Source organism: Rhinatrema bivittatum, chromosome 9, assembly GCF_901001135.1.
Source record: "Rhinatrema bivittatum chromosome 9, aRhiBiv1.1, whole genome shotgun sequence".
NCBI lineage: Eukaryota > Metazoa > Chordata > Amphibia > Gymnophiona > Rhinatrematidae > Rhinatrema > Rhinatrema bivittatum.
In genome coordinates, this window is record NC_042623.1 from 182,104,264 (window position 1) to 182,130,977 (window position 26,714).

General features: G+C 42.1%; 2 protein-coding genes across 2 annotated transcripts in view; one reads left to right on the plus strand and one right to left on the minus strand.

Annotated features, from left to right (window-relative positions):
* The window catches only part of PSMD1 (proteasome 26S subunit, non-ATPase 1), a 244,400-nt gene that overhangs the window by 73,749 nt on the left and 143,937 nt on the right, over positions 1-26,714 (plus strand).
* Positions 1-26,714, minus strand: part of HTR2B (5-hydroxytryptamine receptor 2B) — a 38,558-nt gene that overhangs the window by 7,183 nt on the left and 4,661 nt on the right. Inside the window, exon 3 of the mRNA XM_029614981.1 lies at positions 4,668-4,868. Within this exon, the coding sequence (XP_029470841.1) occupies positions 4,668-4,868 (201 nt within the window). The remainder of the gene's footprint in view (positions 1-4,667; positions 4,869-26,714) is intronic.

The window sequence follows — 26,714 nt, forward strand, 5'->3', positions numbered from 1 at the left end:
GAACCCATGGTCAACTCCACTTCTGAAAGTATCACAACATGAAATGCAAAATTGGAAACCTTTCACTCTCCTCAGGAAACCTTCCATTTCTTAAGAGTGTCCATTTACCCATTATTAACCCTTCTGCTGACTCGTACGACCTCTCAAATTTCCACCCCATCACCTCACTTCATTTTCTCACAGAAGTAATTGAGGCAGCATGCTTGGGGCAACTGGACCTATATCAGTTTGGCTTTAGGTGCCAGCATAGCACTGAAACCTTTTTTTATTGTCAAGTACTGACACAATTTTAAGAGGATTTGATTCGGGCTGGTTTTATTAGACATCACTTCAGCATTCAATGCATTAAATCACAAAATCCTACTGCTATGTCTCACAGAGGCCAGTCTCAGCAGCACTGTTCCCAACTGGTTCACTTCCTACCTTTCAGATAGAACACAGCACATCAGAATGGCCAACTTCATTTCAACATGAGTGCTCCTTACCTCTGGGGTCCCTTGCTTTCGTCAGGATTATTAATATTTATCTAGCCCCACTCTGATGCTTACTCTCCATACTAGGTTTGTCTTATTTGCCAATGACATACAGTTTTTCTTTCCCATCAGATCCTCTTGGATTGCTACATATTATTTTCTGATCCTCTTCCTTTCCATTTATTAAAACATGGTTAGCACACAATTGCTTAGCACTCAATTCAAACAACAAAAACAAAACCAAAATAATCATATTGGGTCGCTCTGAGCATATCCCATTCCAGGCAATCTTAGCCTTGATAACGGGACAATTCATATTTCGCAAAAAGTCCGATATTTGGGAATGGTATTTGATCCGCTCCTCTCCATGGAACCTTACATCTCATCAATTACCCAAACATCGTTTGCAAAACTATAAGTATTAAAGCATCTCAAGCCACTACTAGATGCATCTGATTTCAGAACAGTACTGCAAGTATTTATTTTACATCCCCTCTATTACTGTAACTCCAGAGCTCACTTCGATCTGGAAAAATTATTCAAAATTCTGCAGCCAGAATATTAATGGGGACAAGCATCAGAGATCATGTCACACCCACACCTATCCAATCATGCATCCTGTATAAAGTTACTGACATGATTAATAACCTCCTATATAATATAAACTCCCCCTGGATCAGTGTGTGCCAACTTGCACCTTGCGCTCCTCAGGTCCGAACTTACCAGACATTTCCTCCCCATGATGTGCTCGCCTGAATAGCACAGGAGAGTGCTTTCTCTCTAGCTGGTCCCACACCCTAGAGCACATTAGCCCCACGGCTCCATGGTTGCCTCGATAAGAGAATCCTTCCTGTTAAACACCGCATTCAGGGATCTGTCAGTAGGCCCTTGCACGTCCCTCTTCTGTGGTCACTCCACTGCTCCCAGGTAGCACTCACATTAAAGAAACATGTTTAGCATTTTGTGTGTGTGGTTATGTACCCCACCCCGAACTTTGGAGAGCCTGGGTTAAAAATGAATTTAAATAAATATTCCAGACATCTATGATCTTTGCAGTAAAGTATCTTCTCAGGGTGCTTCTCAAACTTCCTGCAATTTTGATCATGACTTTCATTTTCAATGGGAAACGTTTACCAATCTATATGTTGTCAAATATTTAAAGGTTTGTGTGACCTATATATTTGATACAAATTATTCTAATTGGTTTACAATTTTCAACATTACTGCATATTTAAAAAAAAAAACAAAAAAACAAGACAAAATAAATGGTCCAGTTTACCTTCAGAGAATTCATTTGAAAACTGCTTCCAAAATGTATATTGTTATCTTAAATAGGTTTAATGAAAATGCTGATTTGGATTATTTTAATGGGAATTTTCCAGTAAGAGGGACAGACAAACTTTGAGTCGATAAAAGCATAAATTCAATAGAAAAGTCAGCCTGTCCAATTGGTTTCAAAGTACAGAACCAAAACCCTCCCAACTGCAGTGATCACTGATGAGCTCTAAATATGTCACCGAGGAGAAGCTCGAATGTGAGAGAGACTGACCGAAGGATTTGGAGGCTCTGCTGGCTGACTGCATTCGGAGAGGGCCATCTTTATATCCAGAATACAAGTAAGGGGGCAGTTTTTCAGTAGATCCCTCTGCCCTGGCTTAAGCTAATGAAGCTTAGGATCATTTTCAGCTGCAGTCCCTGGCTAGTTAGGTTGCAGCTGAAAACTATCCCAAGCCTCGCTGGGTATGACATCGCTGAAGTCTGCATTGACCTGCCTCCCCTTCCCTAACATATTATCCAACATCCCCTTCCAGTGGGTAACCCGGAAAGATCAGATCTTTCCAGCCCCTGGATATCCAGTGTCTCTTCTGCAGCAGGAAGGATGTGATCCTATGGAGGGGACGGGGAAAGGTAGATGCTTTGGGTATGATCTGTTTGGTGTTTGATCACCTAGAGGAAGTGATGTTTAGGGTGCCAGGGCTCTGATCTTAGGAAGGGGTGTGCACGTCTGATCTTTCTTTGAAGCACTAGCATTAATTGGCACCACTTCTCAGGATGGTGCGGATCTGTGTGTGTGTGTGTAAACAATGCACAGACATTTGGAAAATCAAATGTATGTGCACGACTATCTGCACCCTTCTGATCTTACCCCGCCTCCTGCACTGCCTGTGTTTTTGAGTGGCTGAATATAATTGCCCAGACAAAGTAAGCGGTGTTAATCAGCCACCAGTTTTCAGCCTTGCTGATCCAGCTGCCTTCGTCGCTTGGGGACCAGAGTTAGTCACCTTTCTCTGTGCACTGTGACCCATCAGTGGATCGGTGTGGATACCTGCCCCCATCTATTACAATGACCAGGCCTGCTTTCTCCTATTACAGCCAAAATCTAGGATTCTGTTTGCTGCCCATGCATTCGGCCAGAGAGAGTTTCCCAGTCTCTTCCTGCTCACGCTCCTGTGTTATTTGCACTCATGTGGCAGATTTTGGGGTGAATCCCGATAACCCCAGAAATGTACACACAAAGCAGAATGTAATGTTGAGGCTAAACCTGGTAAAACAGACAATTTAGATGGGTTCATATCAACTAATAGAATTGTAAATAACAATCTATGCTACCCTGTCGCTCCCTTTTGATAGCAGGTCTTTGATATTGCTTGAAGAAGGAATCTTTGTGCCCCCCCCAAAGCTTGTATTTTAAAAAATTTTTGGTATGCTAACTACTACTTTGTTATTTTGCTTCTTAATTATTTTTATTTTAGCAGATGAATCCGTATCTCCTTTTGGCTTTTATCCTAGAATGACATGCTCAACAAAACAGCCCCCTTTCCAGCCTAAGGGCCTGATTTTAAAAAGCATTTACACGCTTAAAATTGGGTTTTACCCATGGAAATGCCCTTTACTCGAGTAAGTGTGCTTTTGAAAATTGCTACAAGATATGTCATTAAATTGTCCTTAGGATTCATCCGTGTAAGTGCACTCCACTCAGTAAATGGCCTCTGAAAATTGCTACATTAGTCTGTTCCATTTACCCAGACAACTCCCTGGAAAATTCCATCCTAGGTTTTTTCTCTCTTCCCAGTGTTTTATGTGTAAACTTGACCAAAAGAAGCCTGAACTTCCTTGCAGTATTTCCATGTTTTCGATCGTGAATCAGTCTGCAAAGGAAGGATTAGGATCTGTGCCCTGGTGATAAACAAGCTGACCTGTCCGTCGTTGCTTTGAGACTAATAGCTCACCTGCTCCGTTTGATTTAAGTCTTTTACACTATGGGGCTGTCATTCTCCTCGGTTAAACCCCCTCACCTCCTACCTTTTCCTTCATCTCTTTACATTTGTGAGCACCTCTAGGGGCCTGTGGCTAAACATTTTTAAAATGAATAAAGAAAACTATGTATTATTGTTAGGTTGCTGTTACCGTTCCTGTATTTACTTTGTATTTTTACTCTTGTATTTTATTTTTTTCTACCTGCCCCGAACTTTGGAGTATGCGGGTTAAAAATAATTTTAAATAAAATAAATATGGTACTGCTCCTTCAGCAGGAACTCTGTCTGAGCAGCTCCTGTGCTAGCCTATGGGCAGATGTTCAAAGGCAGATCTCTTTCCTGGCGCTCAGGCATATTTATACTTATATTCCGCCACTTCCGAGAATGCGTTCAGCACGGATCACAATAAGAGAGTCATAAAATCAGTTGCATTGTAGCTTCCCATGTCTCCTCCCCCACTCCCCCATCCATAGATTAAAGGGTCTCGGACCAAAAAGTCCTTTTAATTTTTATACCTCGGTAGTGTAGAGTGAATGCATTGAATCATCATCAGATTGACGATTTCCCCGATTTATGTACCAGGAGTAGGCAGCTCCGGTTCTCGAGTGCTGCGGTTCGGTCAGGTTTCCCGGACGGCGCATTTGCACGCGCTGCTTGCGTGCACGTACGTCTCGTGCAAGGTTCATTGTGGGGGTTATCCTGAATGCCCCTCTGGTTGGCGCCTATCCCCAGATCTACTTGTTCAATGTGAACTACAGTGCCAAGCGAGTTTGGACAGCAACAGCAAGGGGGCAAATAAGGCATCAAAACTGAGGGGAGCGAAAGAAGCGAGGAAGGAGGTTCCTTGCTTAGCGAGCATCTTTTGCGTCAGGATTTCTAGCCCCTTCATCACGTTTTCAGTGTTTTTGGAGCCGTGCGATAGGTACCTTGCACTTACCTATTGAGATGAGCCATACTATAGCAATTTTTATGACCGTTTTGGCTCTCGAGTTGAATTGGCTGGCCTGGATCGGCTTCTTTATGGCAACGTAGCGATCCAAGGAGATTGCACAGAGGTGCATGATGGAAGCTGTTGAGAAGAGGATGTCGAGAAACAACCAGATGGAGCAGAGACTGTTGTGAAGAGGCCATTCGCTATCTGAAAGAAAGAAGAGGGAAACGGTATGGTCACAGGGCTCTCTGCTGTCCTCTCTGTGCATTTCAAGGCAGGAAGCTGGTTCTGCTATCTTTAGCACAAAGCTTGTTGGACTAGGGCTTCAGGTTCCCAAATCTGATTGGGTTATCGAGGGAGCTGTGAGCTCCCATGTCTGTGTGTGAAGCAAGCCAAGCCGGTCGTGAAGTGCAGATTCCTGTCGTCAGCCGGCCAGCTCTGGGCTAGGTGTAGATGTCACTTGGGGATTTGCTGTACTAGTGTTGTGTGCCTAGGATTAAATAGCCTGTCCGGTTTGTTAGTTTTGGAATACCATTTCCCAGTTAAGTTCGTGCACCTCAATGAATGCAGCTGAAAATAATTGCGTAAGTGGGAGCCTCTGTTTTTTTTTTTTTTTCCCCTTCCCCTTCCCCTTTCTGGCAGTTTCCAGCTTGGTCAGAAGCAGCCTTTGCTGGGATTGTAGTCCCGTAAGCCTTCATTTGCAGGGAGTGCCCATCCAGCTCCGTCATTACAGTGTCGGACCTTGGTCGGGGACCTCCAACGTGCTGTGCGGGCTGCCTATATCTGGCCATTAGATGACTGAGATTTCCTGCTAACCACATGGCCTTTAAATATGCATTTCTGAATGCTGATCCCATGCTTTCTACCCCCATTACATCATTTCTGACTACTGCAGGATTTGGAGCAATCACAAAGTACATTTGGGAAGTAAGAAATGTGAGGAATCTTTCCAGAATCATGTTTAACGTTTTCATCATTACTGGCGACCCCTTTTCCTACGTTCAGCTTTCTTCTAGTGTTTGGACCATATCTTCCTCCCCATCGTACACCCCAGTAAGAGAAGATCTTCACAGCAGAGGTGGCTTTAGCTGTGAGCAAAGATCCTCAGTGTCTTCCTGAGCTGATGTTCTCTGGTTAAGGTTCCCTGAATATTTTTCTTGAGTCAGCAGTGTGACCTGTAATGAAACTTTTTCCCAGACTTTTCCTAAGCCCACTGATCATCTTAACAAGCCATTTGTGTTCAATAAAGTAAAGTAATAGCATGAAGGTCATTCAGGTTAAGAAATTTCTCTGGAAGAGAACCAGCAATAAAACAAGATGGCACTAAATTATTTTTTTTTTTTAGTCATGTATTTTGTGAGACTCATTTTTGTAAAATGACATTTTAATCTTTTTTTTTTTTTTTTTTCTTCTTGTTGGAAAAAGTACTACTTGCGTTAGCGATTTGAAGAGTACACCGATCTGATTATCCAGGGCTGGATGTATCCTCAAAGAAGAAAAACGTTTTGCGAAATCTTCAGTAAATTGTCTTAATACTAAAGAGTGCAGGTGTGAATGCTTTCTGTGAAACTGATCTTAGTGTTTGTGTATTGTAGATATGTGACTCTCTATTATGCCCGGAAAACTTTGTTCTTAATGCTCATCTTCTCCCAGACTCTGCCAAATGAACTACACAGGCCACAAGTGGCAGAAACCTGCTTTGTCATCCGTTTCCAAGATTTCAGGCTTCCCGGGATTTTCTTGATCCTGTGAGTGTGTGCGATTTCTCACACTGTGTACGTTTCAGCCAGATCTGACACTCCCGTTTGTGCTTCTTATACCAATGGTCTTAGAGACAGAGTTTAAGCAATCAAAAGAAAACTGACCTTGAAGAACCACCTTTAGTCTAAAAATATGGACCAGTCCAATCCGCTAATAATCAGTTTCAGGAAGCTCTGATGTGAAGGTGCATGTGAGAAGCAGTTGGTATATCTTGAAGGCACTTTTTACCAGTTCTAAGGCATGGTTCTTAGCATCCCAACCTCACCAAAGGGGAATAATCATTCCTCTGCCACTCTAAATGCCCAATGGGCTTCATTACTTTCAGCGATACGCTAGCGCATCTTTCACTACAGGACTGCTGTCCTGGGAGTCTTACATGGACTTGATTAGTACTGTAAAGTCAACCTGAACTGCTGCACCTCACGCCATGGTCTTTTGTATTAAAGGCAGCACAGCAGAGTCTTGTGCAAAGAATCGGCATTTTTTACTTGCTTAGATTAATCAGAAATCCCTGAGTGAGGAGCAGCATTACTAAACATCAATTGGCAGTCAAGCAATTCAAATGACAAAATCAGTGAAGAGAGAAATTCTGTTTTTAGAAATGACATTTAAAAAAAAACAACTTGCTTTAACCTTTATGGAATTTTAGCTTATCTTGGCAGTTCCTCAGCTTCAGTGTAAACCCATTCCCCAATTTTAGCCCAATAAATCTAATTGCCCTCTCTCAAGTAGACACCAAATATGCATCCTTTAGTGATGTAATAACAAGATACCCACCCTGAGAAGACCACAGACTCCCTCTCTGCTCATAAAGCCCTATGCAATCTTTAATATAAGGTCCCCCTGTGCCTCACACATTTAAAAGCCAAACATAAAACCATAAAATACTGGGAGCTGGTGAAATAGTAAGCCCATATTTTGTCCTAGTAACCGTCTGGGCTGCTGCATTTTGAATTAACTGGAAACAACGCTATCCTTTTTACAAAGTCCTACCAATAAGCTATTATAGTACTCCAATCTAGTCAACATCAAAGTTTTCACAATCTTATGAACACCTTCCTTTTAAAAAAAAATTAATGTGCTTGGTTAATTATTCTGAGTTGCATGAAACAGGATTTACAAATTAATTTGAGCTGTGTTATCATTGTTGGGACACCAAGTTCCTAACAACTAGTCACTGTGCTATCTGGCTAATATCCCATATTCAGCCTCTCTGGTTTCTGTAAACCAGCTTTCCTCACCCATAAAACCTAGAAGCATAGAAATGTGATGGCAGAAAAAGATTGTATGGCCTATCTACTCTGCCTATCCACCCAACTAATTTAGCTTTACAATCCCTACCACTCCCTTAGAGATCCCTTGTGTTTATCCCATGCTTTCTTGAATTCAGATACTATTTTTGTCTCCTCCACTGGGAGGCTATTCCACATATCCACCACCCTCTCTGTAAAGAAATATTTCTTAGATTACTCCTGAGCTTAACCCTTCAGTTTTCATTGTATTCAAACATAACCCTTTACTGATCGCTGACAAACATACATTGGTCTGGCCCCAGTGGCACATAAACTTGAAGGTTATCAATGTACAAAAAATGCTTGATATCAAAATACCTTATCAACTGACCTGAGGGGGACCAAATACAAACGAAATAAAGTTGGAGAGATGATACTCTTGTGGGATGCCTGATTTCACTCCCAAACACTAGAGTTACAGTTGCCTATCATAACCCTCTGAGTTCTCGCAGTAAGGAAGGAGGAAATCCAACCTAAAACTGTAGTCCTGAACCCCAGCACTTGCAAATGATGTAACACAAATCCATGCTCTACTATATTTAATGCTAAGTATGGAGCAAGTTGGATATCAAACTATCATTTTCACTCTCTCGTTCCTCACTTGGATTATCCAACAATGTCATAAGTATGGTCTCTGTGCCATATGCGTTCCAAAACTGAACTGGAATGGATCCACCCGGTTTGTCTTCCTCCAAATAATCTTGAACCTTGGAGAGTATCTGTTTCTCTGTATTCTTGGTTAAAAATGGAAGCCAGGATTCCAGACAATAATGAGCTACATTATAGCTGGATCATAGTAACATACAGGTCGGTTCTGTAAAGTGTGCTTGGCTGTATGCACTGTTTATCGAGTTTGGCCATGTGTTTTCGATGGGTGTCTATAACTCCTTATGCTGTAAGGGGTTTAGTGCCTCGAAAACGTGCAGCCAAACCCCCCTGAAAACTAATAGTGCTCATCATATGCAAATGGACGTTGATGAAGCTATTAGTCACCCCTAATTCAAAAAGTAAAATGTGCATCCAATCTGCACATTTTACGCTCATAAATTTATGAGCAACCCGGAAAAGTGTACAGAAAAGCAGAAAATACTGCTTTTCTGTACACCCTCCAACTTAATATCCTAGCGATAGTAAATCAGAGGAACCAAAAATGTAAAAAAAAAAAAAAATAATAATAATAATAATGTGCTGTCCGGGTAGGAGAACAGATGCTCAATTTTACCAGCTTCTGTTTCCCTAACTGATCGCTGTTAGCAGGTTCAAAAACCGATGCTCCTAAAATTGAGCATCTGTTTCCGGAACCCGCTGACAGAGCCACGTCTCCTGGGCCAAGGCATAATCATCCCTAGAGCCTCCTTTTAGCGTGACCCCTCATTTTAAATATAGAATCATGCACCCAGGAGAGGTGGCTGGGCACGCTTCGGGAGAGAAGGCGATCAACACGGAGCACCTGTTCTCCTGTGTTTTTTACTGAATCGGCTTGACAGTAAACAAAGACAGAAAAACCCCAAGTGAACCATTCAGTCTGCCCGGCAACTTTATTCTTTTAATTACTTGTTGTAGTCTGTTAATAGTATCTGCTGCTCTGTGCAGGTGATCCCTTATCTTCATTTCTAACCTTTAGCCTCTAGGGATCCTCTTATCCCAAGCTCTCTTGAATTCCATTCCGGTGCTTGTCTTAACCACCTCTACTGGGAGGTCATTCCATGTATCCACCACCCTTCTTTCCATGAAGAAATATTTCCTGACGTTGTTCTTGAGTTTAACCCCCTTGGAGTGTCATATTATGACATCAGGTTCTACAGCTTTCCTTTCCTTGGAAAAGGCTCATTTCCTAGGCATCGTTTATAATCTTCAAGTTCTTAAATATCTGTCCCTTCTGTCTTCCAGGGTATGCATATTTAAATCCTTCAGTCTCATATGGCTTTTGATGCAGACTGCACACCATTTTCATTGTCTTTCTTTGGACCACTTTGATCCTGTGTCTATCCTAAAGATATGGAAAACAAGAGGATTAGATGCCCAAGTCTTTTTCAATCTTTATTGCAGTGGAGACGTATTTAAAAATGTTACCCGACTCAGGCCGAGTTTCGCCGCCCGTGTGATGGCTGCCTCAGGGGCTTGAACTCTCATTGAAACTTAGGACCATTAATGTAGCATTGAGCTTAAAAACAATCTCATTTAAAACAATCCGTGATAGAAACACGGCCTGAGTCGGGCAACATTTTTAAATACGTCTCCATTGCAATAAAGATTGAAAAAGACTTGGGCATCTAATCCTCTTTTGTTTTCCTAATGGCTTTTTAAGATCGCCTACCTTCTTGTTTCCTGGGTCTATCCTAAAGATATGGTCTGAACCCAGTACTCCAGATGAGGTCTCCCCAATGAGTTGTACAGGGACAGTATCACCTCCTTTTTCCTGCCGATTATGCCTTGGAAATCAGCCCTGCATTCTTCTGGCTTTAGCCACCACCTTTTCACATTGCTTTACTGCTTTCAGATCATCCAACACTATCACCCCAGGGTTTCTTTCCTGGTCCATGCACATCAGTCTCTTGCCCACCATCACATATAGCTCCTTTGCATTTCTGCAATTCTTGGCATTGAATCCCAGCTGCCAAACCTTTGACCACTTCTCAAGCTTTCTTAGGTCACATTTCATTCTCTCCATTCCTTCACGTGTGTCCAGTCTGTTGCAGATCTTAATGTCATCTGCAAAAAGACAAACCTTTTCTTCTAACTATTTTTCTATGTTACTCACAAAGATATTGAACAAAACTGGCCCCAGAACCAGTCCTTGAGGAAACCTCTTGAATAGTTTCCATTTACCACCACTTGCTGTCTGTGACGCACTCCCAGGCTTCTTATTTTGTTCATGAGCCTTCTGTGTGGGACAGTATCGAAGGCTTTGCTGAAAATCTAGATAAATCACATAAATGCTCTTCCTTGATCCAATTCTCTAATTGCCCAATCAAAAAATCAATCAAAGTCGTTTGACACGACATTCCTCTGGTAAAACCATGTTGCCTCTGATCCTGCAACCAATTGGATTGTAGATAGTTGACAGTCCTTTCCTTCAGCAGCATTTCCATTAATTTTCCCACCACTGAGTAAGACTTACCGGCCTTTAGTTTCCAACCTCTTATCTGTTCCCACGTTTGTGAGGAGGGACCACCACCGCCACCTTCCAGTCTTCTGGCACCGCTCCTATTTCTAAGGATTTATTGAACAGGTCTTTCAGTGGACTGCCAGAACCTCTCTGAACTCCCTTAGTATCCTGGGATGTATCTCATCAGGCCCCATAGCCTTGTTCACTTTGTTTGCTAGTTCCACCCAAATGGGATTTATCTACGCCATTCCCATCCGTACTCTTGTCTGCCACCAGCAGTCTTCCTCCAAGGACGTCTTTGGTGAACATAAAGCTGAAGTATTGATGTAATATTTCTGCTTTTTCCTTATCTTTCTCCACAAAATGACCCTTGCCTCCTATCAGTCTTACTCTCTGCTTCAACAGCAGGGGGAAAAGGGGAATTGAATTCAAACAGCAACCAATGAGGGGCCCTGACATTTATGGTCTGGGAAACAGATAAGCATGAGGGTAACCTGCATGGTGCAGAAGAAACTACTATAAGTTTGCTGGGCAGACTGGATGGACCATTTGGTCCTTTTCTGTCGTCATTTCTATGTTTCTATGTTTAATACCACCTCTAGTCTTCCTTCTCTTTCTGATGTATCTGTCTTGCCACCTCTCGTTACTTCTCTGGTAGTTCTTTCTTCCACTCGAGCTTTTGCCACCCTGATTTCTTTCCTCTTCTCTTTTAACTTCACCAGATATTCTCCCTTGTGTTCCTCTTGTTGAGTTTTTGTACTTTTTGAATGCCTATTGTTTTGCCTTTATTTTTCCAGCCACCTCTTCGGAGAACCTTATCATGTTTTCTTTTCCTCTTACTTTTATTCACTTTTCTTACATAAAGATTTGTTGCCTTTACCTTAGCTCCTTTTAATGTGGTTCCAGTTTACCCAGTCGTCTAATTACTCCTCAAATTCAACATTTGTGTTTTTGAAATCTAGGATTTTGATCTCTCCGTCTTAGCTGCTAAATCAAACCAATACCTTCTGATGGTCACTGGTGCTCATCTGAGTCTAAATCAACTTTCTTAACTTGAGGTCGAATCATGGACTGCTTCAGATCTTGAGGTAAAACGCCCTCTGCTAAAGAAGCATCTTTTTCAACTCTGCTCATGATGCCTTTATCAACACAATTAGATACGGGTCTAAAGGGCTGATCGAGCTACTTGTGGAGAAGTGCATTCTCAAGCTCTTCTTTTCCCACCTTCTGAAAAGCTGTTAGGCCCAATTCACATCTCTTCTCACCTTTCCTTATTTCCAACTATCCCCACCATCCTTTCTTCCATAAACAATTCTTCACCTTTCACCTAATACCAAATCCTCTCTACCTTCTCCCCAAAATACTGCTTAGATTATATGCCTCAGCCCTAATTTCTTGTTCACAGGAAGGTTTCAGTAAAGATCTCACTACTTGGAACAACGATCATCAAGTTTTTTTGGTTTTTTTTTATTTTTTTTTAAATACCGCTTTTTAGTTTTTTAATCATTTGCTTATAACAAGATGCCTGATGCTTCCTTTGCTGTCAGTGTTCATCAGTGGGCCATTTCTGGCATTTCCTTTGTAACCTATTCCTTAGCTGTTTCTGAATATGTAATTGCCCTGAGAACCATCGGGACCATCACTTCTAGAGCATTCTGTAATTCATTATTCCATACACCAATCGTGTACCCCACAGAACTATTTTGCATTTGGCTGTCTGAAGACCCCATTTTTGCCAAAACACACTGTGAATACAAGGCCTCTATAGCACAAAGCATTCTTAAAACCTCTCCATCCCCATCTACCTCTCTTGAAGGAACCTGATCTAAAAGACATTTAATGGGACTAGGGAAGTGAGCATGTGCTCCTCATAAGGCCACTCATCTCTCCCCTTAGGCTGAAAACCAAGGTCTATAACCTTTGTGAACATAACCCAAGGATGATGTAAACTCCAAAGAAATTAAAGCTTTCTCTTGAGTCACAGTGATCCACATATAAATTAAAATCCACCCAAATCAACAAAGATCTAAAACGCAGTCACCTCGGCTTCATTCAAATGCAGTGAGACATCTTCCTTGATGCTATCGCTAGCCATTATTCCTCTCCTACCTTTCTTGTTTCCAACAGTGGGCTGCTGAAATACTGTAACCTTTGGCATGGCTAATAGAGAGTCATTAATCCCCTTTGCTTCCTGAAACCGAGTTTCTGTTATACGGTATATATAAAACATGGAAAGGATTCCGCTGGAAATGTGGATCTGGATAATAATACACTAATATTCAGGGCGTTGCATGCAATCACTCGTCTATAGTCTTTTTTTCCTTCACTTCCCCATGCACACCAAAGAACTGTGTGTGTTCATCTAAGCAGATTTGACTATAAGACGAGTGCGTCTGCCGTGGGGTAAGCAGCAAAGCTGCATTTTGTGTCGTAGGTCATCCTGCAGTGACAATCCCTTGCATTAATAAAATAGGCAGATGTGCAACTGCAGCGGACTTTCTTCTGCAGTTCCTTTTAATTGGGGGTTTCATAACTATTATCTCTACTGAGACTTCAAAAACATTTTCATTAAATAACTTTCAAGTCAGAAATATGCTTTTTCTTCCAGCTCAAAAGAACATCATGAAACCTTAAGAACTGCACAGAGTGATGCTTCTAAGGTGCCAAAATGGGCCTGATAACATGGAGCATAGTTATCCCTGTCGGCTCCGGCTCTGCCGGTACCAGAACAACTCCTGGATCTCAGTACATTTTGAGAGAGGCCACGGGTATCTCTTGCTACATTGAATTGCTTCAGGTTCTTTCTGTGTATTCTTAAAGGGAATTGCAGATTGGCAGCACTAGAGATTTTTTTGAGGATCTTTTCAAAGATCCCAACACAGATGAAGAAATTGAAAGCTGAATGAGAAAGCTGTGCACTAGTCTAAAGACAGAGTCTTGAAATGGACTGGTCTTCATTCACCCTCTGATGGCCCAAGGGAGAGCCCATAGATATGCCCATAGGCAGGTCTTCTAAAACCGCTTCCTCGCCTGTCCTGAGGTTTAGCACCCATGGCCTGGTTAAACAGGAGAAGCCGCCTTTTCAGTTCGGTGATTGCGGAGCACTGTCAAAGCTGCCAGGAGTGTGTTTCAGCTGGTGGGAATGGGTCCTTGCGTTGATACTGCTAAGGTTTCGGAGAGAGCTATCCGCCTTCTCTCACAAGCGCCAGATCAGCACCTTCATTTCCCACACAGGCCCTCTTGTTTGTTTACGGTTTTTTCCTACCCTTTCACCTTCTGCTGCCAGGGAACGTTTTGACCCTATGCTGCTGCAGCTTTTAATCACTTGAGGATCGTTGGCTCCTTTCAGGCTGCTGACCTCGGTTTTCTGATGGATTAGTGTTGGAGAAATAGAAACAAAGCTCAACAAATAAGCTGTAGGTGGTACCTTTTTATTGGGCCAACTTAATCCATGTGTGACTTTCTTCAAGCTGGATGCATACTGCTGCTGTCTACTTTTGTGCATGTCAGGGAAGTAGAAAGAGTTTATTTTTGTAGTCTATGCCAAGCCATGGAGCAGCTGTGTCTTTCATGGCGCTGCTAAATAAACCCATGCCCAGTGTGGTTAGAACGAGCACTCCTCCTTTTAAACAGCTGTAGTCCTAGGGCCCAATGCAAGATTGATTCACACATAAGAAAATGCCATACTGGGTCAGACCAAGGGTCCATCAAGCCCAGCATCCTGTTTCCAACAGTGGCCAATCCAGGCCATAAGAACCTGGCAAGTACCCAAAAACTAAGTCTATTCCATGTAACCATTGCTAATGGCAGTGGCTATTCTCTAAGTGAACTTAATAGCAGGTAATGGACTTCTCCTCCAAGAACACATCCAGTGTGATTCCATGCTGAGAGAGCCCTCTTCCTAGAGCACATCATAGCTGATGGATACACTTCTCTCTGATATAAGGCTTCTTTATAAAGCTCAGGTCATTGTCGAGACGATGGGATTGGCTAAACACTCCAGGATTTATATAGAGCATATTACATTTCTCATTAAGGACGCGTCTGGATCTTGGAACTTGTCAATTTCTGTATCTTTTATTTATTCTTTAAGTATAGTTCTATAATACTCTCAATGGTTTACAAGTTTAAAAATGTAAATAACTAATAGAACAGTAATGATAGCAGCAAGATACAGTATTCAAGGGAAATAAATTCCTACATATGAATACCAATAGTCAATACTATTAAATCATAAAAGAAGATTAGGCACATAATATTCTCTTTCTTTTCTTCTCTCCTCCCAGTTCTATTACCTTGTTATTTGTAACTGCTTCCTTCTACACAAATAGGTTATTGAATTGTTTACTGTACACCCCTGTTATATGTAAACCGGCATGATGTGTTTGCAACATGAATGCCGGTATATAAAAATTTTAAATAAATAAATAAATAAATAATATAAAATAGCTTACTAAGACACAAATCTAAATAAAACATAAATCAATACGTCAGAAAAAAAACCAAAATTCTACTAAGAGCAGAAGTCAAAATAAAATAATAAATATAAAAAAAAAAAGATTAATAAATACAGATGCCAATGCAAAATGAAGAAATTAAATTGTATTGCAGCAGTGCAATTGACCATTTCATCTAATGGAAGAAACTCGGTAACAGTAAAAGAATGCAAAGTGATCCCGATCACATCCAGAGACCTGGAAGAAGAGCCACACCTTTTAGACCTTGTGAAACATCAACATGATTTTCTCGCCTAATACTTAAAGGCAAACTGTTGCATGGTAAAGGGGGGGACCATATGACTGAAAGCAGTGCAGCGGGTAGATTTCAGCCGTGGAACCACAGGAGACCAAACCCTAAGAAGGTTTGCTGTGATGAACGAAGAGTTTACGCTGGTTTATAAGACAGTAAGTGATCAGTTAAATACTGTGGACACACCTTATGTAAACCCCAAAGGAAGTATTTTAAACTTAATTCTGTATGCCGCAGGTCTGCCAACAGAAGGGAAACAAGATTCCGGCAAGTCTTTTTTTTTTTTGTTCCAGAAATAAGTTTTGCCACAGTATTTTACACTGGTTGAAGCTGCTTAAGTAACATCGCTGTTTGCTGTGGTTTTAATGTTCTTTCATCGCTTGGTTGAGTTCAGCCATTGCCCAAAAGCTGGGAGGTGTTTTGCTGAAAGTTTTTTCATGCAGACAAATCTAAAAACATCATTGATGAGTGTGCAAATGGCCTTTTGTGCTTTCCAGTTGTGTGTCAGGGGGATTGTGCTCTTGGACCCTCTCTTCAGAAGTGTTTTGTACTGAGTAGGGATGAGTATAAAACAAGCAGTTTGGGATGCATCTCTTACCTGATCTATTCAGCTAGTAAGAAAAACCCTTGACATGGTGGAAACAGGCCCAGGGGCATTACTATTTGTTTCCGGTTTAAAGTTCTTACAAATCATTAAAGCTCATCTGAAGGAGGGTTCCCAGAATTGGGGTAGTGTGTAGGCATATGAGAGTAAATCGCATTATTGCACTTGTCCTTATTTTTGGGCTCCCTTAAATTGAATTGTAGAACTTTTGTTAATTATTCAGGTCCAGGATAGAGGTACTTAGCTTCATCCTGTCCTCTGAGGTGCAAATGATGAGAACCATGTATGCATCCATTTTAACTGATGACCGTGCTGACAGCTGGCAATAATTTTGGAGTTGTTTTCAATCACCTGCCCATTGCTTGTGAGGAGTCTGCATGTTTTACTGGTCCGTTTGTACTGGCCTCAGCACAATGACAGGTCCAGTGGCCACACTCACATGTATGCTCCTTTCAGTGACTGGCTGGAGAGGGGATTTCTCTCTACATACCTACCTATATCTTTCATGCTTGGATGGGTAAATGCTCTGGGTCTATTTTCAGTGCTTTGATTGCCGAGATTGGTAACACAGAGAGACAATCTGGCATCCTAGCATTGCCTTGATAATGTGACCTTTTACAGAGCCTGAGAGCCTCTCTCCTCTGCACGTTGTTTCTTGTGTAGAAGTAATTGAATAGGAGCTTTATAATTATAGATTTCTAGGTTACTTAGTCTCAGCATTATGAGGAGGGGTTGTGCTTATATCTGTGTCATAGATGATTGGACTGAGATAGAGAAGGCAATAGATACCATGAATGGCAGGGATCAGCAGGGGAACTGAGTTTGACCACTCGTCAGTTGATATTTGGACTTTTGGTAAAACAGATGCAAGTTGCAGAAGATCTGCACCTCAGCAAGCATGTCCATTTTCTGACTTGGCTAACTACCGTATATCCTTACATATTTCAAGAAGGAAGTGGGTTTGGATTTAATTAAAAAAAAAAAAATCATATTTTAAAGGTGACACACAAGTGATTTAAGGAGGAGCCATGCAATGTGGTTTCCTGGACCTCAGTACAACGTTTGACAATGTTCCACATATAAGACTGGTTAGACAAAATAGCCAGTATGGGAAATGGGGTAGAAAGTTGTTGAATGAGCAACCAATTAAGCAGAGACTGATGGTCAGTGGAATCTACTCGGTGAAGGTAAAAGTGACCAGTGGGGGACCCCCAAGTTCTTTTCATTGTCTTTGAAGGACATTATATAGGCATGGGAGGGAATAATAATACCTGTTCATAAATGACCCAATCTGTGACTGGGTAAACACAGTAGTGGGTGGAAAAGGAACCTGAGAAAAGTGCAAATCTCTGCTGATGGAGGGCAGAAATCAATTAGTCAATTATCCATTAGAAGACCAAGAACTAGAAACTGCCAGATAAGAAAATTACTCCCTGAAGGTTGCCAGTCTGAGTAATAATACAACAGAGAAAACCGAGTATGCTCAGGTGTATAAGAAGGGCATTACAGCAGGAACAAAGAGGTAATATGACCATTGGGTAGGTTCCTAGTGAAAGCCCACTTTGAGTACTGTGATTAGTCTTTAGGCCAGACCTTTATAAGGACATTAAGATGGAAGCAGTTGAGAAGAAACATAGAAATGATGGCAGAAAAGGACCAAATGGTCCATGCAGTCTGCCCAGCAAGCTTATGGTAGCATCAGTCGCACCATACAGGTCTCCCCCATAATGGTAGCATTTGCTGCGCCATACAAGTCATCCCCATACTTAGTTTCCCAAACCGTCAAAGTCAGGACCCTTGTTGGTTGCTGTCTAAGTCCAATTCCCTGTTACCTCTTGCTGTTGAAGCAGAAAGCAGTGTTGGACATCACAAGTTTAAGGCTTATTGGTTAAAGGTAGTAACAGCTGCCTCAGCAAGTCCCCCTCCCCCCCCCCCCCCCCCCCATGCTTATTTGTTTTTCCAGACAGTGAAATTCGATGTCCTTGTTGGTTGCTGTTTGAATCTAATTCCCCTTTTCCTCTTTTTCCCCTGCCGCTAAAGTAGAGACCACTAAGGGAGATGCATCAACAGTATGAAGGCTTATTGGTTAAGGATAATAATTGCTGCACCAGCAAGTTACCCCCTTGCACTCTTTTCTTTATTTCCGTCCTCTAGCCTTTAGGGGATCCACAGTGTTTATCCCATGCCCCTTTGAATTCTTTCACCGTTTTTGTCTTCACCACTTCCTCAGGAAGGGCATTCCAGGCATCCCCCACCCTCTCTGTGAACAAATATTTCCTGATGGTTCTGAGTCTTCCTCCCTGGAGTTTCATTTCATGATCTCTGATTCTACTGATTTCTTTCCAATAGTGGTGGCTTGTCGAATGTGCACCATTAAAACCTCTCAGTTATCTGAAGGTCTGTATCATATCTCCCCTGCACCTCCTCTTCTCCAGGGTGGACATATTCACATCCTTCAGCCTTTCCACCATTTTGGTCGCTCTTCTCTGGACCGCCTTCACCCTGTCTCTGTTCCTTTTGAGATACGGGCTCTAGAAATGAAAACAATCCTCCAGGTGAGGCCTCCCCAAGGACCTGTACAAGGGGATTATCACTTCCCTTTTCTTACTGGTCATTCCTCTCTCTATGCAGCCCAGCATTCTTCTGCCTTTAGCTATCACCTTGTCACATTGCTTTGCTGTCTTCAGATCACCAGACACTATTATCCCCAAGGTCCCTCTCCTGCTCCATGCACAGCGGCCCTTCATCCCTCATCACATATAGCTCTTTTGAGTTTCCACACTCCAGATAAATGAGACTACTCTTCTTGGCATTGAATCCCAGCTGCCATATCTTCAACCACAGTTCAAGCTTCCATAAATCACATCTCAATTCCTTCTGACGTGTCCACTCTGTTGCAGATCTTAGTGTCGTCCGCAAAAAGACAAACTTTACCTTCTATCCCTTCCGCATTGTTGCTCATAAAAATATTGAACAGGACCGGTCCCAACAGCGATCCTTGTGGCATTCCACATTCTCTCTTCAGAGTAGGCTCCATTTACAGGTTCTGCAACAGAAAACCTGAAGGAATTCAAGCTATGCTCATGAGATATGATGGATCAAATTGGTAGGGGGTTGGGAGTGTTATGTGTTAAGGATAGCACAGAGTCAAACAGGATAAAGATCCTGCAGGAAACCAAATGCACTGTGGAATTTCCTATGGATAGAAGTTCCATGTGTGATGGGGGGGCTATAGTGTTTGTCTGGCTAGAATGAACAGACATGATAAAATGCTAACAGAGAAATTAGGAAGCTAACAAATTTGGGGAATCAATATAATGGGAGATTTCATTTATCCCAATATTGTCTGTCATATAATATATAATATAATATATTGATATATATAATATATATATAATATCATATAATATTGACTGGGTGAATGTCATATAATACTACTATTATATTTCATATTATATATGGATAATTGTGAGATGGTGGACACTGTGTATATCTGGATTTTCAGACAAAGTCCCTTTGTAACAGTTACTGTTGTGAATCTGAGCTTTGCACATCTAGATTTGTCAATGTTTGCTCGTTCTTTTTTTACAAAACTAGTCAAGCTCTGCAGGCTCCCTGAGGAGTGTTGGAGTGTAGCAGTCTTCAAGCCATGCCTCAGAATTCCTATTGGGCCACTGCAGGACATTTACCTTTTTATTCCTTAGCCACTCTAGTTTAGCTTTGCCTGTGCATTTCGGGTCATTGTCATACTGAAAGGTGAACTTCCGTCTTTGTTTCAGCTTTCTTGCAGAGGGCAGCAGGTTTTCTTTAAGATCTTTCCTTCTCTTGTAAAAAATGAGATTAAAAAGCACAGTAACTTGATAATGTGCACAGAAGCTGCGCTTAACTCGCAAAAAAATACAATTTATGCACCTAAATCATATTTTCTGCAAGGAAAATGTTTTGTGTGCACAAATAGTGTCTTCTGTGCATAAGACAAGATTTATGGGGACAAAAAACAATTTGTATTCAAAGCATATTCTCTATGCATAAAACATATCATGTGCAGAATACTTGATTAAGAACATAAGAAATTGCCATGCTGGGTCAGACCAAGAGTCCATCAAGCCCAGCATCCTGTTTCCAACAGAGGCCAATCCAAGTCACAAGTACCTGGCAAGTATCCAAACACTAAGAAGATCCCATGCTACTGATGCAATTAATAGCAGTGGCTATTCCCTAAGTAAACTTGATTAATAGCCATTAATGGACTTCTCCTCCAAGAACTTATCCAAATCTTTTTTGAACCCAGCTACACTAACTGCACTAACCACATCCTCTGGCAACAAATTCCAGAGCTTAATTGTGCGTTGAGTGAAAACGAATTTTCTCCGATGGGTTTTAAATGTGCCACATGCTAACTTCATGCAGTGCCCCCTAGTCCTTCTATTATCTGAAAGAGTAAATAACCGATTCACATCTACCCGTTCTAGACCTCTCATGATTTTAAACACCTCTATCATATCCCCCCTCAGCCGTCTCTTCTCCAAGCTGAAAAGTCCTAACCTCTTTAGTCTTTCCTCATAGGGGAGCTGTTCCATCCCCTTTATCATTTTGGTTGGCCTTCTCCGTACCTTCTCCATCGCAATTATATCTTTTTTGAGATGCGGCGACCAGAATTGTACACAGTATTCAAGGTGCGGTCTCACCATGGAGCGATACAGAGGCATTATGATATTTTCCGTTTTATTCACCATTCCCTTTCTAATAATTCCCAACATTCTGTTTGCTTTTTTGACTGCCGCAGCACACTGAACCGACGATTTCAATGTGTTATCCACTATGACAACTAGATCTCTTTCTTGGGTTGTAGCACCTAATATGGAACCTAACATTGTGTAATTATAGCATGGGTTATTTTTCCTTTCATGCATCCCCTTGCACTTGTTCACATTAAATTTGCACCACGACCTGCAGGTTGAGTCCCATAGATTATCCTTAGCCCAAGTAACTTCGGCCTGCGTGCCTTCCTGCATCGGCTGTCATTAACATGGAATTCAGATGGAGGAGTGCTAATTTGTGCACAGATGTTTTTGTGCTGCAAACTCCTTGTTCACTCAGAGTTTGGAGCAGAAACTAACGGCGGCTTTCAACACAACTGAGCACAACATTCTTTTACTAAGATGAAGTGAAATCAGCATTTGTAGGACTGCTTGGGAATGGTGAAGATCTTACCTAAATGACTGAGCATTTCAGATAAAAATCAATGATAATTATTCCTCTTCGATGCCAGTAAAAACTGGCATCCCTCAGGGCTCTGTTCTTTCAGCGATATGTATACTACCATGGTGCACGTTCCTGGTGGGACTTGGCCTTAATTTTCGTATATTTGCAGATGATGTACCATTTTAGATCCCAATTAATACTTTTTTTCACACCCTTAAATGTCTACATATTTACCTGATTGCAATTCAGACATAGTTAGCTCATAAGCAGCTCTCCTAAACACTGAGAAACCCAAAATAATTCTTTTGACGAGAGAACCTACTTCTGAACAACCACAGACATTCAGTTTTGATTCTAAAACATTTACTATGAGGACATCTGCTCGCGATCTAGGAGTTAACGCAGATAAAAGGCTTTCCTTGACCAACCACATATGCTCTATCAGTAAACAAGGATGTTATAAAATACAGATTCTCAAAAGACTAAAAGCGTTGCTAGAACACGATGACTTCCACATTAGTTCTTCAAACTCTTATTTTCTCAAACACTGAATAGAACAAATCTTTACTTTTTAGGTCTCTACAAATGCTTCAGAACACCGCAGCCTGCATGCTATCAGGCACAAGAAAATATGATCATATTACACCCGTATTATGTTCATTGCGCTGGCAAAGGTGCTTACATTAATCCACAGAATACTTTAACAGCGATACAGTTTGGCTTGGAGTGACTCTTCATTTTCACGTACCACTAAAATCAGCAAATAAAGGTCGCCTAAACGTACCATCTGTACCCAGCGCTCACCTTACCGAGGTTCAGGAAAGAGCAACGTTGATAGCAGGTCCTAAGCTTTGGAATACTATGCCAGAGCAGTTAAGAATGTGCATAGATTTCAAAACATTTAAAAAAGATCTAAAGACACAGCTTTTCCAGCTGGCATTCAAGGATTAATTATCCTCTGAGCTGTTTCTTATATTTTTACTTTTGTTGTTTTATTGTTTTGTCCGCACAATTGTAGTGTTATTTAAATGTATATACTATGTATGTTTTGAACTTGTAAATCGTTCTGTTCTCTTACAGAAGAGTGGTACATAAACCGTTTGCAAATAAAGTAAATAAATAGTCTGTGCACAAAATCCGTGTGCCTAGCCCAGTGCACCTCATTGCATCAAGGCCAAAATCTGGACATGAAATTCTAATGTGAACATTGCAAGGATCAGTTTGATACCAACGTGAAGCAGCAGAGCATAATTTTTAGCCTAAAGTGGAACTATCCGGTTATGAGCTGAAGACCCACAGAAGCCCTTAGATGTTACCAGGACAGCATCGTGGCTTGCTGGAAGAGGCACACATGGTTGCACCTGAACCTTCGTCTTCAGGTTGCCTGGTTATGGCACCCTGTTATATTGAAGTCAGCCTGACACAACATTACTCGTTTGCTCTTGAGTCAAACAGAAAATAATCCTTAAGGTTCGGTTATAGAGGTGTATAATTAGTGCTACAGAAACTTTCCTTCTGAATATTTTGCTATTTAAAAAAAAAAAAAAAAAAGTTGCATTAATAATAAAGCAAAAATAAGAATTGACTGAAGATGGCTCAAAACCAAAAGATTTTAGGGATGTCTGATAAATCTGAGGTTAAGTGGCAGTCGCAGTTATTCCGGTTTTGAGGCTCTCGTATGCAGTTCTGCCAATTCACCTCACTCTTTCCCTGCATCGTCCCTTTCTGTTCCAGTACTGAGACCCACGTGAAAGTGTGCATGAGCACACAGCTCTGCCGATGCCCCTCGCTCCTGCCCTGCTGCCCACCCCTCTTGTTCTTGTAGAGAGGCCTCACACACATGGCTCTGCCAGTAGGTCCCAGTCCCATCCTTTGCTTTTCCTGTGGTGGGCTCATTCCCAGCCACAGAACAGCAGTTCTGCCAAACCATGTGATGTGAACAAATGGAGATTTTTCTTTCAGAACTCTCTGATCCCCTGTTCACAAATCGCTGTTTTAACAGCTAATCCCGGTTCAGGGAGGTGATCCTTTTGGATGCCTTTAAAATTGCGTGCACACACTATTTCTGTCCTGGTGGGTTAGTTTAATGAGAGGGGGGTCTGGGCCTTGCTTTGCTTTCTCTGGTCTGGTGATAGGTTCTTGGACAGGCTCTGCAGTTTTCCACGTAGTCCCTTAACATTCTGCTCCCTATTAACACTGATGGGAGATGCGTTGAAATTCATGAGAAGCAGTGCCAGAGATCGCCGAGGCTCTCCCTCATTCTCCCTTCTTTTAGCAGATGTATTAATAGTCGGGGAGACTACCATTCATTTGACTGTGGTACCAGTCACGCTCCTGATGGCAAGAGACGTGTGATTACAGGGTAACTTTGTATATGGTGCCCAAATTGAAGTGACCACACTCCTGTCTCCTACCCCTCCACTCCCCGCAACCGTGTCCAGCTGGGTCCAACCCTCTGGCATTTAAAAAAGATAGCTCTGTGCTCGCCTGTACGTAAATGAGATTTCTGGGGGGAAAAGTCTGCATTTATTTACAATAAGTGTGTGAGCTAGAGCCATCCATGTGAGGATGGAGGCTGAGCACATGCTCGGGCATGAATAGCATCACCACATAATGAGACCGCATGCAGTTTAGTGTTTGCTGTGCCCAGGATCTTTCCCAGAAAGGTTTCGGACACTTGGAGCACTGATGGGTTAAGTGAATTGCTCAAGGTCACAAGATGGTACAGATGCAATTGGAACTTGGGGCCATTCTCAGTTGGGGAGCAGCTGCCCCCTCCGTTCTCATCTCCTTTGAGTCTCGTGCCGGCATCTCTAACATAGTTCATTTTGTCTTCGTACTGAGGGTGGCGGAAAGCTGTTGGATCTACCTTGAAGCCCTGTCATGGGTACTCATGTAGTGAACGTACTTCATTATCAACAGAATTTCTATTTTCCTTTTTTCCCTACTTTGCTTCCTCATTTTGATTCATTGGAAAGACATGCCTGGCAGCAAAGCACATCTTTGTGTTTACCTCAGGAGGCGAAGAGCAGGGAGGGTGGTTCAGAAATTGACTGCACTAATCCTCCCTTCTGCCCAAGAAAGAAAAGTATAGAAGGTTTAAATTTCGAGCTGTGGGCCAAGTACTTGGGATCATGTGCCAGCCAGCAGGGACCGAAAGGGCCACCTGCCGTTATCGGGCCGAGAAATTAGCAGCAGCCTGATTGCATGGGGAGACCGGTGGAAAATGTGTGTGTCGGTCACAAGACGGCATCCTGTTAGGATAGACTCAAACTGTAGTCTGATATTTTCTAAGCAATGAAGCCATGTCAGCTTGTTATGTGACATTACTTGAAAATTTGGAGTGCTTATATTTAGATGTAATTAATAGGGATGTGCATCCGGAAAATTTTCATTTTTATTTAATTTTTGGTTTGTTTTTTTTATTTAATGCACGCTGAAACGAAAATGAAAAAACAAACCAAAACAAATGCACATCCCTAGTAACTAACAGCATAAGAATGTGAAGGGATAGGATTCAGTGCTGTGGTTCTGTGGAGGGACAGGGTCCTGCAGTGCTTGCTGTAATTGTCAGAGCCCTTGAGTGAATCCCTCCCCAGATAAGGGCTGGCAGCTGGCAACTCATACCTGCCCTGTATCTCTGGACTTATTCTGTTAAAATCTCTTCCCAGCTCCCTTATTTATTTATTTATTTATTTATTTATTTATTTAACATTTTTCTATACCGACATTCGCACGAGACATCACATCGGTTTCCAGACAACAGCAAAATCAGCCAACAGGGCTTTACATTGTAACTGATATTTTAACTGGGGGGGAGGAGGGGGAAGGGGCAGGGCAGTAACTTGGAGCTAATGAGTATGCTGGGAACAGGGGAGGGGAGTACAGGGTTAATTTACAAAAAGCAGGAGTAATGTACATGCTATATACAATCTATTATGTACGTTCTATATACAAGACGAGGGAGTGGGGGGAGGGTAGGTTAAGGAGGGAAGAGGAAGGATGGGGGTGGGGGGGAGGAAGGAGTCAGGGTGTAGGGTAGAGTGGATTAGGAGGGGGGTGTGGGGGGTGGGGGAAAGGAACTGGGATGGCAGATTAAGAGTAGGCGTGCGTGAAAAGCCATGTTTTAAGTTTCTGTCTAAATTTCTTTGGACAGATTTCAAGGCGTAGACTGGTGGGCATAGAGTTCCATAGCTTGGGACCAGCTAAGGAGATGGAGCGTTGTTTGGTGGAAGCGAGGTGGGATAGTTTGGGTGTAGGAGTAGGTATTGTTGCAAGGTATGGTGATCTGGTTGGCCTTGATGTCGTATGAAGGTGTAGGGTGTCAGAGAACCATTGCATGTTTGGGTTGTGGATGGCTTCTGGTCATATGAATGACTGGTCATATGAATGACTTTTCTTTTCATGCACACTACAAGCTGTTTTTATGTAAGTGCTAATATTCTCTCACCAGCAATGATCAATGCAAGATCAGCTTTATCTCCAAGAAGCTTTCTAAGTTGAAGCCCCTTCAGCTGTCAGTAGTGTGAGGATTATGGCCCGGGGGCTTCACTTGGGCACTCTAGGATACTGAGCAGTGTCCCTGAATTGTGACACTTCTCATTAACATAGGGTGAGAAGTTTATGGACCCAGAGCAGCACTGGGGGGCCTGAAGGACAGCAGGTTAAATGACCTCAGAGTGGCCAGGCAGAGTGCTGCAAGGATCCAGGTATTTGCTTGCAAGCAACAAAACCAGGAGTTTGGGATTTAAGCTGTTCAGAACCAGGAGGAATAGATTGCAGCATCTCTGAGGGACATTTTCCCTTTTTATTTCACATGCATGAGTATTCTTAGGACTTTGGAGAAGATGTTTATTTATTTTTTTAAATCCGTACATTATTTTGGAGGAGTCTTCTAAAACCAGAATTGCCTTCTGGAACGAATGTAAAGGTGTGATGAGGGGAGCGTGTATTGAGTACCTGGTGTGATGGACGGCATTATCCTGTGTGCTCCTGTGCAGAGAGCAGGCTGATTAATGCACCACCAAGTTAGGAGAAAGATCCTCGAGCCTACTTTTCACAAGAGCAATGTTTGCACTTCACAGCCTGGGGCAGGACAGACCCCAGCCGCTTGCCTTTCTCCTGGCCGTGGGGTAATTTCCCTGCGCTTGTGAGGCACTCTGCCGATTACCGATCTCCTGCGCTACTCTCAGGTGCCACGTGTCTGCTGGCAGCTTTTTCCCTCTCCTCTCGTGGGTCACAATATAAACTTTCCTCTGAAATCCCCAGTTTAGAAAGATTGCTTCCTTTTTTTTCTGCTTGGGGAGGTGAGCTGTTTAGAGATTAGCAAAATC